Source organism: Pongo abelii, chromosome X (assembly GCF_028885655.2).
Source record: "Pongo abelii isolate AG06213 chromosome X, NHGRI_mPonAbe1-v2.0_pri, whole genome shotgun sequence".
NCBI classification, from domain to species: Eukaryota; Metazoa; Chordata; class Mammalia; order Primates; family Hominidae; genus Pongo; species Pongo abelii.
Genome location: NC_072008.2, coordinates 21,519,569 through 21,532,714, shown reverse-complemented (window position 1 = coordinate 21,532,714; position 13,146 = coordinate 21,519,569). Strand labels below are relative to the sequence as shown.

Here is a 13,146-nt window from a genome sequence, read left to right as displayed (position 1 = left end):
CCATACGTTAAGCTATATATATATATATTTTTATTTACGTTTTTACTCTTTCAGTTAATATTCTTTGCTCTCTATTGAAGCATACTAAATTATAGCTTAAGAGCTTGAAATATTATTACACCTCCAAATCATGAACAGCTTACTTCTTTCTAGAATAACACGATGCAAACAATATATCTGATGCTTAATAAATGTATGTTGCATGAATAAACAAGTGACTAAATAAACCTTTGATTCTCATCAGCTGCCATAAACATTTATTCACATAAGGAATAACTTCAAGACAAGGTAGACGAAAATATAGTATAGCTTAAAGAAACAAAAGGAATCTGCTAATTTTTCTATGTCTTCCTTATATGAGGAACAGAAACTTCAAAGTCAAAGGCTGTGTAGGTAAGAGAAAAATTATGCTTCTCTGAAGAAAGACAGAGAGTTTAATTCAGTAAGATAACATTAATTTAACATCTTTTATGAGCTAAGCACTGGGCAGAAAGCTGAATAAAAAATATGAACTAAACAAAGGTGTCTTCCTTTGAGGAGCCCAACATGAATTAAAGGATAAAATAACCTAAGCAAAGAATTGTAATACAAGGTGTTAAGTTACTTTTTTTCTCATAACTTCCCATTCTGCACAAGCTAAATGAAAATTCTCAATTTTCTCTGAATATTCCATATTCTTTCACAATTCTGTCTTTACACATGATATTTCTTCCGCTTAGATAACTTTTCTCCAACTTTTTGTCTGGCAAACATCCCATCATCCTGCAAGACCAAATGCATATCTTACCTACACTTCCTGAATCCCTCAGAATGGTTCATTTCCTTCTACACTCCCCTGGAATTTCCTTTAAATCTAGAGTTCATGTCCTTTGTAGGGACATGGATGAAATTGGAAATCATCATTCTCAGTAAACTATCGCAAGGACAAAAAACCAAACACCGCATGTTCTCACTCATTGGTGGGAATTGAACAATGAGAACACATGGACACAGGAAGGGGAACATCACACTCTGGGGACTGTTGTGGGGTGGGGGGAGCGGGGAGGGATAGCATTAGGTGATATATCTAATGCCAAATGACGAGTTAATGGGTGCAGCACACCAGCATGGCACATGTATACATATGTAACTAACCTGCACATTGTGCACATGTACCCTAAAACTTAAAGTATAATAATAATAAAATAAAAAAAAAATAAAGAAAAAAAATCTATGTTGTCTTCTGATGGCTATTGTCTTTCTTAATGGACTGCATATATTTCAGGAGTACAGACTGTGTCTTTTTCATCTTTGCATTCCCCGTGATAGCACTGTTTGAGCATGAATACGTAACTGTTGAAAAAGAAATGAATATAGTAGACACAAAGAAAATGTAGAAAGGCCAGTAAAGATCAGAGAGACAAGACTTAGCAGGGTAAACGGAAATTCAAAGAGCAGTTGGGGACAGAGGGGAAGGAGGTAAAGATACAGTCCCAATAGCACAACTTCTTGGACTAGTCAACTCAGCTTGTTGATAAGGAATCTCACCTCCTGATTTCATAATGGTATGTAGAAGAAAATTAGAATTCACTACCCAGAAATTTGCTCTATATTCCCCAGAAAGCATCTGTTGCATAAACTGAAATACATCTATATTTCTGACTTGTTGATGTATATCCACTACATTAGGAAGGGGTAAGAAGGAAATTTAACATTTGACCTCTTTGGGGACTGTGACTAAGGAAATGCTGAATAAACAGAAAAAAAAATTGGTGTTTAAATTTATTTTCCACGTTAACTTCCAGAAGAGCTCAATCACATAATGAAGTATCCAAATGACATGACTTAAACCTGGTGCTTAAACCCAGAACTGTACAGGGATTAAAGCTCAGCATCTGAAAGGATTCACCACAGCTACATGGTTCAAACTTAGAAGTGGTCTAGACATCTATTTCTGATGCCATGCTTTTAAGTAGGTTTAGGTCAGCAGAGCCTTGTTCATGGGTCAAACTTCAAACGTTTAGACTGTGTGTATGTAACACTGTCAATCAATATTCTTTCCTTTCTCAACTGGCAGTGTGAGAGCCTAGCACATGAGTGGTTCATCTATGAAGAGCCCTGCTTATGAGACATACACTCTGGACTCAAGGTTCTGATATACCCAAGTCTTACTGTTATAAAAGATGTTACAGACAGGGAACTGTTATGTGGCACTAATATAACAAATTTAATGAAGGAAGAAAATATCCTTCCTTAATAAGGTCCAGTTGGTTGAGAATCAGGGTTTTTTTCTTCTATTTGCATTTCAATTATCAAAAGAAGAGAAGAAAAAAGGGAAAAGCAACAAAAGAAGAAAAAGAGAAGTTTCCCTCTTCACCAGTTTTATTCCTTACCAATGCACACAGAAGGTCAACTGCTTCCAAGATCAGTTCCTGATGGCCAATGCGGCTGACCCCCAGATCTTCTAGCTCCTGATGTGTAATGCGCAGCAGCTGGTCACCACTGATCTTCTCCCTCTCGAAGTTCTTAATATACTGCTGCAAACAGTCATCAAGACCTACAAAATAGAAGTATGAAAGACCAGAATGAAAACATGGTCAAACCAAATAAATGTGAAGGGTGGGTTAGAAGCAAGCATTAGTGCTACCATGTCACAAATTAGGTCCATTTTAACTCTGAACTAGCCAAATCCTTCGCCCTTTCTTAACCTACATATGGGCTACAGTGAAAAAGAAAATCACTTCATCATACTCATAGTTGTCAGGTACCTAGTTGAATTTTCCTCAGCACGTACTGGAAATCTTTATCTTTCTTCTGTGCAGTTCTCCTTGCTGACTATTTCATAAAGTGTGCCAACAGGCAGGTTCCCCTATTTTCAAATTTCTCTGCATCACATTCTTACTTTCTTACTTAAACCCCACTTCAGAGGAAGAGGTATCCTTCCTATTTAAAGATAATCTATCTTTCTGTACTCTGTAGTCCCATCTTCTGCCACCTTAACACGACTTCAATAACTAAAAAATAAAATTATCTCTTTGTTTCAACTATTGCCTATTGACTCATTCTATGTTCAAATCTCTGCCATCTTAAAACAAAACACAAAATCCTTTCTTTGATTCGTTGATCATGTGTGCTCCCCACCAGTCTGTCACCCTCTTTGGATTAAAGCCCTTACCCTTATTTCCTCACCTGTGATGTGCTCCTTAATCCATTATCATTTGGATTTTACTCAAATCTAAAAGTAGAAATCAGGATTACCCGGGGCAATTCATAAGTGATTGGCTAGGCTATAGATTGAGTCGGTTTCAATCACCTGTGAAGGGGCCTGATACAAATGATGAACTGGACTAATAAAACTAATGCTCCAGAAATTTAAGTAAAGAATACCAAGAAAATAAGGCAATCAGCTGAAACTAAGAGGTCCTCGTTACGTCAAGGAGGGAGACCAGAGGCTCTAAGGGGCTACATTCCAGCTGAAGTTATGGAGGAGCAGAAATTATAAGAGAATAGAAAAAACAGAGATGAAATTAGAAAAGATGTGCAGAAGGAAGTCAAGTTTCCAAACAGAGATTATGTAGCCATTGAGAAAGAAAATGAGTCAGTCCTAAAGGCAGTGTGATTCCTGACAGGGTCTAGTATAAGGCCACAGATGTCTTTACTATAGTCTCAAACTTCCTTAAAGTAACTAGAATTACTTTGTAGCCTCCCTATACAATCTTCTTTTTCTTTCATTCTCCATTAATATGTGTATACTGATGAGGGCTGAAATGTTCTCACTGGATATAGCAACATGAAAGTCACTAGTGACATTCCTGAGAGTTGTTTTCACAGTGATGGCAATAAGCCAGCACCGAATGAGTTGAGGAGTCTTCAAAGCAGTCAGGCTACGTAAGAGAAGAGAAAAATAAGAGGATATCTAGAGAATATGGGATTGAGAGAGAGAGTTTGTTTTTCTTTCTTAAAGTTGTTAGAGACTTGAAGATACTTAAATGTGGATAAGAACTGTATATCTCTATTGAAAAAGGAGGGAAGGAGGAGAAGATGGGTGTAGATGCAGGTAGATTTATAGCCTGTGAGTAAGATGAGGGACTCCCTGCCTAATAACTATAAGACAACATTATGGATCTGTGTGAGAGTTCACTGAGATATTTGTAAATAAAATAAACATGTAAATTGATACTATTACAAATATGTGCTGAATACCTAAATGGAGTTGGTAGTAATTACAGTGTCACAGAGCTAAACAGGATTTATATTTTAAAAGGAAGACTCTAAAGTCAGGAACAAGGGGAAAAATGAAGGAATTATTTGTCAGACACTGCAGTGAATGCTGGAGATAAAAGGGTAAATAAGACACAGACCTCAAGGAATGCAGTACTTGTATTAGGTATTATTTGTGACCTAGAGATGACTTAAAGTATACAAGAGGATTTCATAGGTTATATCCAAATACCATATTATTTTATATAAAGGACATGAGCATTTGCAGAGTTTGGTATCTGTGGGGGTTCCTGGAACCAATCTCCCTCAACTATATAGGATGAAAGGTATAGTGGTCCATACAAACTTGAGGGTTGGCCAGACAAAGGGGCATCTAAGAATGAAAACAAAAATGGATCAGAGAGGACAAGGTAATAATAAGGAAGGCATGACAGACAAGTGCTAAATGCAGCACAGCATTCTAGTAAGACAAGGACTAAAGCACTCTGAGAATTAAGAGATTATCAATGATTTTAGCCAGAACAGTATTAGAATAATGCAAAGAGAAGCCAGACAGACTACGGGATTGAGCAGTGACTGGGAAATGAGAAAGTGAAGGCCTTGCATGTAGAATATTCCTTTAGAAGATTATAGGATAATGGTGAGGATGGGAAGTAAACAGAGAGATGCCAAATTGTGTCAAAGAGACTGCTGTCATACCAATTTCAGAAGTGAAGAAACTAAAGCTTAGTGAGATTAGGTAATTCTCTAAGTGTACACAGTAAGTAACTGACAGGCAAACCAATAATTAAAACCTGGTCCCAGAGGATCCAAAATCTAACCTAATTTGACTATATCAGACCATCTCAAGACTGAAAAAACACATCTCAACAATAAAGTGGATTCATACCCTTGCAAAAATAAATGGGTAAAGGGAGATAGAAACATACAGTTATTAAAATGAAAAAGAAGAATAGCATACAACAGTGGCTAATGAAATCACATTCTTCTAGACCTACCAGAAAAAAAAATTAAAACTACCAAGGACTAAAGTCCATGCTAGCATACTCGATGAATTCAATACTGTGTAGAGTACCCAGATGGCATTCAATCTGAAGTTGCATTTGAAGGAATGAAAGGGGAAACATTGCAAATAGTTTTTAGATACCACTGAAATCAATATAATACATGTTGACCTGAGAGACCCCTGTTCTTTATGTTCTTCAAAGGCATCCTTAACAGTCATCCTCCTACAAGCAAGTAGTCGCTCTATAACAAGTAGTATATGATTTGTTTTCACAAGGATTCTCAAGAAAACCAAATAAAATTTTAAAAGGAAGGATAATTTTCTTCTGGGACTGTTCTCATTTACTCTGTCCTAACTTATTTTGAAAAAGGCTACACTTTCAACAGTTTTATATCAATTCTATATAGAAGAATTGATACTGAATAATAGTAATACCTTCTATTATTTATGAACTGTATATCATTATCTTGATTTTACAGATAGGAAAATTTAAATTTAGGGACCATGCCTGGGATCCCACAGTTTATAAATGGTAAGGCAAGGTCTAAACCCAAGTCCATTTGACTCTAAATCCATACTCTTAAAGACTATGCAGAATTAGGAGTGAGGGAGGAATGGAAAGGATGGTTTCCAAACCTCTAGACTGTTTGTTTGTACCATACCAAAAGTCATTATACCGAAAATGTTTTTCTATTTTCCATTAAAACTTTAAGGTCTTTGTTTAATATACATTTATTTAAATTATGCTTTGCATCAAAAGGCATTTAAGTATATTGTTTACACACACACAATTCAGGAGGGCAATACAAATTGAAAGTAGATGAGGAAAATATGGTTAGTCATAAAGTGGGAGCCAGAATAATGAAAATATAAAAAATTCATACAAATGAAAAACACTAATAGTTTAAAACATTCATTAGTTAACAGCAAGCCAGTTTCTCGGAGAAGCCCATCCAGTCTTTTCTTAAATTGATACATAATAACTGTATATACTTATGAGATACATGTGACATTCTGATACATTACACAAAGTATAATGATAAAAACAGGGTAATTGGAATATCCATCACCTCATACATGCCCATCCATTTTTGACACTAAAGTCAGCAAAAAGGATTTCTTGTGGGAAGAAATCCTTGTGTAATGTAATAAACAACACCTTCAATAAACTCTTTTGATAAACGCAACTATAAGTTCCCATTGGACTGTTTCTTACAGCAAGGCTGAAAATACATTTAAAAAATATTACATTGTATTGTAGACCAAATAATAACTGGTTATCATGAAGACAGAAACATGTTTATCTTTGCTGACTTTAAGGATGTTACAGTCTATCAACAGGGTTTATAATTCCAGGGAGAAAATAAGTACATAAGTGAAAACAGGCCCCCACAGTAGGAAAGAGCATCAGGGGCAGGGATGTGCGGGGGGAGAAGACCAGGAAGAGACTGACAGCTGAGGCCAAGATTTAGCCACGGTGAAGGTTAGGAAATTTCTTGAAGGCACAGGAAAGAAGGTCCAGGGTGACTGAGGGAAACCCATGCAGTAGCTGCTGATCCTGCTGGCCCTATGGCTGGGCACCATGGGATTAGGCAGGGCTGAACTCCTAAGGGCCTAGCAGCAGGGCCTGCAGGTACCCTGGGGAAATTCCATAAGCATCCACTTATGCAGTGAGCCTTCAGGGAGACCAATATGAGCAGTGCTATGGATACACTCTCCCCAGCAGGGACCTTTGTGAGGCTAGAATTTAAGCTCCAGTATACAAGTTTCTGCAAGAAGAATCCTGAGTGCAAAGTCAAGTCCAGTGGAAAGAAGCAGAAATGCCTGGCCTACATCAAACTTGAGGATAAAGTTTTGGGCCAGACGGTCCATTGTCCCATACAGACGTAGGATTGACAGGTGCCTGAAAAGTACCAGGAGATCCAGTGCAGTGGAGTGGAGCAGAGCAGCCATGACCCTCACAGCTACCACTTCCCTGGACAATTTGCCTTTGCCTTCTTTTCAAGGCCCTGCTCCCCAGCACAGAACCCTGGACTGAATTTTATCGTGCTCCCCAGACAGTTGCACGTGGTAACCAGTGGAATACCCTGCCCTCCTAGTGATGATCCCATTATATTCCGAGCTAATAAAACTACTCTCCAAAAAAACAAAGAAAAAAATAAATATAAAATAAAAAAAAAGATTACCATAGAATTCAGGAATTCCACTTCAGGCTATATACCCAAACAAAATGAAAGCAGATATTTAAAGAGATAGTTGTACACCTATGTTCATAAAAGCATTATTCACGATAGGCAAGAGGCGGAAGCAACCTAAGTATCCACTGATGTATAAGTAGATAAAGAAAATGTTGGAGGAGGTGGAGCAAGATGGTAGAACAGAAGGCTCCACCAATTGCCTTCCCTAGCCCCCCACAAGGACACCAATTTAACAATTATCTACACAAAAAAGCACCCTCATAGGAACCAAAAATCAGGTGAGCACTCACAGTACCCGGTTTTAACTTCGCATCACTGAAAAAGGCACTGAAAACCTAAAAAAAAAAAACCAAAAAAAAAAACCAAAAAAACAAAAAACCGTCTTAAATCAGTGATGCCACACCTTCCTGAAGACCAGGCAGTAGTAGCATGGTGACTAGGGTGTTTCTTTGTGCTGGAGGGAGAGCACGGCAATTTGTGAGGCATTGAACTTGCTGCTGTCCTGATAGAGCAGAAAGGAAAACAAGACCAAACTCAGCTGATGCCCACCCACAGAGGGAGCATTTAAACCAGCCCTAGCCAGAGAGGAATCGTCAATCCTGAAAGTTGGAACCTGAGTTCCCACAAACCTTGCCACCATGGGCTAAAGTGCTATGAGGATTTAAATAAATAAACTTGAAACACAGTCTAGGCCACAAGGACTGCAAATCCTAGGAGAGTGAGTCCTAATGCTGAACAGGGCCCAGAGACAGTAGATAGGGGTGACATGCAACATACTAAAACACCAGCCAGGGTGGCCAAGAGAGTGCTGCTATTATCCCTTCCCTAACTCCAGGCTTTACAGCTCATGGCTCCAAAAGAGACTCCTTCCTTCCGCTTGAGGAGAAAACAGGGAAAACTTTGTCTTGCATCTTGGATACCAGCTTAGCCACAGCAGGATAGGACACTGGTCAGAGTCATGAGGGCCCCTTTCCAGGCCCAAGCTCCTGGATGACATTCCTAGACATACTCTGGTCCAGAAGGGAATGACCCCATCCTGGCACAATTCATCACCAGCTAACTGAAGAGCCCTTGGGCCCTGAATAAGCAGCAATGATACCCAAGTACTAAATCAAGGGCCCTGTGTGAGACTGTGAGACTTGTTGGCTTCAGGTGAGACCCAGCACATTTGGAGCTGTGGTTGACTACGGGGCACAATTCCTTCTGCTTCAAAAAAGCAGAGGAAAAAGGAAAGGGGACTTTGTCTTGTACCTTAGGTACCAGCTCATGCATAGGGGGCTAGAGAACAAACCAGGCTCTTGGGGTCCACAATTCTAGGACTTGGCTCTTGGATGGATGGCATTTCTGGACCTGCTCTGGGCCAGAGGGGAGCCCACTGTCCTTGAAGGGTGAGGCCCAGGCCAGGCAGCATTCGCTACAAGCTGATTGAAGAGACCTCGGGCCTTAAGGAAACAGCAGCGGTAGTTTGGCAGTACTTACTGTGGTTTTGTGGTGACGGTGGCCATGGGGTGGGGCTCCTCTGCCTTTGGAAAAGGGAGAGAAGAGTGGGAAGAACTACATCTTGCGGTTTGAGTGTCAGATCAGCCGCAGTACAACAGAACACCAGGTGCACTTCTAAGGTTTTAAATGCTAGTCCCTGGCTCCCAGACAGCACCTCTGGACCCACCCAGGGCCTGGGGGAAATTGCTGCCCTGAAGGGAAGAACACAAGCCCATTGGCTTTGGCATTTGCTGACTGTAGAGCCTCAGGGTCTTGAGAGAACATAGGCAGTAGCCAGGGAGGGGTTAAAGCAGGACTTGAGCAAGATGTAGTGCTGTGTTGGCTTCACGTATGACCCAGCACAGTCATGGTGGTGGTGGCCACAAGGGTGCTTGTTTCACTCCACCAACAGCTCCACGTGGCTCACAACAGAGTGAGAGACTGTTTATCTGGGAGACAGTAAGGGAAGAAAACAAAAGTCTCTGCCAGGCAATCCAGAGAATTATCCCAGATCTTGTCCAAGATCATCAAGGAGGCCTCTATGAGTCTGTAAGAAGCACAGCATCACTGGGCTTGGGGTGCTCCCTGAGGCAGATACAGCTTAGATCATAACACCTAAGTTCTTTCGAATATCTGGAATGCCTTCCCAAGAAGGATGGGTACAAACAAGTCTTGGCTGCAAAAACTATAATAAATTCCTAACTTTTCAATGCCCAGCAACAGATAAACATCTACAAGTATTAGGACAATTCAGGAAAACATAACCTCATCAAATGAACGAAATAAGGCACCAGGTACCAATCCTGGAAAAACAAAAGATATGTGACATTTCAGATAGAGAATTCAAAATAGCTATTTTGAGGAAACTTAAAGAAATTTCAAGATAACACAGAGACGGAATTCAGAATTCTATCAGATAAATTTAACAAAGAGATTGAAATAATTTAAAAGAATCAAGCAGAAATACTGGAGCTGAAAAACACAATTATCATACTGAAAAATGCATCAGAGTCTTTTAACAGTGATTATTAAATGCCTTGACTACCTCAAGTCCAAAAGTCAAGGATAAAGGATCCTCAAAGCAACAAGAGAACACAAACAAACAACATACAATGGAGCTCCAATAGATCTGATGACAGAGTTTTCAGTGGAAAACTTATAGGCCAGAAGAGAGTGGCATGACATATTTAAAGTGATGAAGGAAAAAACTTTTACCCTAGAAGAGTATAAACAGCAAAAATATTCTTCAAACATGAGGGAGAAATAAAGACTTTCCCAAACAAAAGCTGTGGAATTTCCTCAACATGAGACCTGTCCTGCAAGAAATGCTAAAGGAAGTACTTCAATCAGAAAGAAAAGGACATTTATGAGCAATAACTAGTCATCTAAAGGTAAAAAACTTACTGGCAATAGTAACCACACAAAAAAACACAGAATATTATAACAACACTGTAATTGTGGCGTGTAAACTCCTTTTATCCTAAGCAGAAAGACTAAACAATGAACCAATAAAAAATAATAACTACAACAGCTTTTCAAGACATAGACAGTACAATAAGATCTAAATAGAAACAACAAAAAGTTAAATAGTGGGAGTATGAAGTTGAGGCGTAGAGTTTTTATTACTTTCCTTTTTGCTTGTTTGTTTGTTAGTGCAAACAGTGTTAAGTTGTTATCAGCTTAAAATAATGGTTATTAAGATAGTATTTGCAAGGCTCATGGGAATCTCAAACCAAGAAACTAAATCATTTCAACAGAGAAAATCACTTTCACTAAAAGGAAGATAGAACAGAAAGAAAGAAAGAAGAGACCACAAAACAACCAGAAAACAAATAACAAAATGGCAGGAGGAAGTCTTTACTTACCAACAGTAACACTGAATATAAATGGACTAAACTCTCCAATAAAAAGTCATAGAGTGGCTGCATAAATTTAAAAACAAAACAAAAAAAAACAAAACACAGTGATTTGTTGCCTATAAGAAACACACTTCACCTATAAAGACACACATAGACTGAAAATAAAGGAATGGAAAAGATATTCCAAGCCAATGGAAACCCAAAAAGAGCAGGAGTAGCTATACTCCTATCAGGAAAAATAGATTTCAAGACAAAAATCTATAAAAAGAGGCAAAATAGTAGAATGATAAAGGGGTCAATTCAACAAGAGAATTTCAAATATATATGCAAACAGCACTGGAGAACTCAAATATATAAAGCAAATATCAAATGAAGCTAAAGAGAGAGAGAACCCCCAATACAATAATAGCTGGAGACTTCAACACCCCACTTTCAGCATTTGACAGATATTCCAGACAGAAATTAACCAAGAAACATTGGAGTTTATCTACACTATAGAACAAATGGACCTAACAGACACGTACAGAATATTTCATCCAAAGACTGTAGAATACGCATTCTTTTCCTCAGCAAATGGATCATTCTCAAAGATAGACCATGTTAGGTTACAAAACAAGCCTTAAAACATTCAAAAAAACTAAAATCCTCTCAAGCATCTTCTCTGACTACAAAAGAATAGAACTAGAAATTGATGACAAGAGGAATTTTGGAAAATATACAAATACATGAAAATTGAACAATACATTTCCAAATGACAAGTGGATCAATGAAGAAATTAGGAAGGAAATTGAAAACTTTCTTGAAACAAATGGTAATGAAAACACAACATACAAAAACCTATGGGATATAGCAAAAGCAGTACTAAGAGGGAAATTTATAGTTATATGTGCTTACATCAAAAAAGAACAAAAACTTCAAATAAACAACCTAACAATGTATCTTAAAGAGCCAGAAAAGAGAGCACACCAAACCCAAAATACTAGAAGAGATAATAAAGATAAGACCATAGACAAATGAAATTGAAATGAAGCAACACAAAAGAGCAAAAAAACAAAAAATTGGCATTTTGAAAAGTTAAACAAAATTGACAAACCTTTGGCTAGACTAAGAAAATAAGAAAGAAGACCCAAATAAATAAAATCAGAGGTAAAAACGGACACATTACATTTGATACTGCAGAAATTCAAAGGATCATTAGTGGCTACTATGAGAAACTACATGCTGATAAACTGGAAAATCTTGAAGAAATGAGCAAATTTCTAGAGAAAAACAACCTACCAAGATTGAACCATAAAGAAATCCAAAACTTGAATAGGCCAATAACAAGTAACGAGATTGAAGCCATAATAAAAAGTCTCACAGTAAAGAAAAGCCTGGGAGCTGATGGCTTCACAGGTGAATTCTACCAAATATTTAAAGGAGAACTAATACCAATCTGACCCAAACTATTCTGAAAAATAGAAGAGAATACTGCCAAACTCATTCCATGAGGCAAATATTACGCTGATACCAAAACCAAAGACACATTGAAAAAAGAAAACTACAGGCCAATATATCTGATGAATATTGATGCAAAAAACCTCAACAAAATACTAGCAACCGAATACAGTAATATTAAATACTTTAAAATGATCATTCATCATGACCAAGTATTTATCCCTGGGACGCAAGAATTGTTCAACATATGCAAATCAATCAATGTGGTACATCATATCTACAGAATAACGAACAAAAACCATCTGATCATTTCATTTGATGCTGAAAAAGCATTTGATAAAATTCAACATCCCTTCATGATAAAAACCCTCAAAAAACTGAGTATAGAAGGAACATACCTTAACATAATAAAAGCCATATATGGCAGTCCCACAGCTAGTATCACACTGAATAGGGAAAAACTGAAAGCCTTTCCTTCCAGATCTGGAACACGACAAGGATGCCCACTGCCACCACTGTTATTCAACATAGTACTGGAAGTCCTAGCTAGAGCAGCCAGGCAAGAGAAATAAATAAATGGCATCCAAATTGGAAAGGAAGAAGTCAAATTATTCTTCATATATATATATATATATATATGTGTGTGTGTGTGTGTGTGTGTGTGTGTGTGTGTAATACTTTAAGTTCTAGGGTACATGTGCACAACGTGCAGGTTTGTTACATGTGTATATATGTGCCATGTTGGTGTGCTGCACCCATTAACTCGTCATTTACATTAGGTATATCTCCTAATGCTATCCCTCCCCCCTCCCCCCACCCCACAACAGGCCCTGGTGTGTGATGTTCCCCTTCATGTGTCCGGAAACCATCATTCTCAGCAAACTATCGCAAGGACAAAAAACCAAACACCGCATGTTCTCACTCATAGGTGGGATTGAACAATGAGAAGTCAAATTATTCTTATTTG

The 13,146-nt window shown here is 38.1% G+C and overlaps 1 protein-coding gene across 7 annotated transcripts in view; it reads right to left on the bottom strand.

The window, feature by feature from the left end:
- The window catches only part of CNKSR2 (connector enhancer of kinase suppressor of Ras 2), a 287,144-nt gene that overhangs the window by 233,296 nt on the left and 40,702 nt on the right, over positions 1 to 13,146 (bottom strand). For all 7 annotated transcript variants that reach the window (NM_001132790.1, XM_024240331.3, XM_024240332.3 and 4 more), the window contains 1 exon segment: positions 2,373 to 2,536. In NM_001132790.1, the coding sequence (NP_001126262.1) occupies positions 2,373 to 2,536 (164 nt within the window).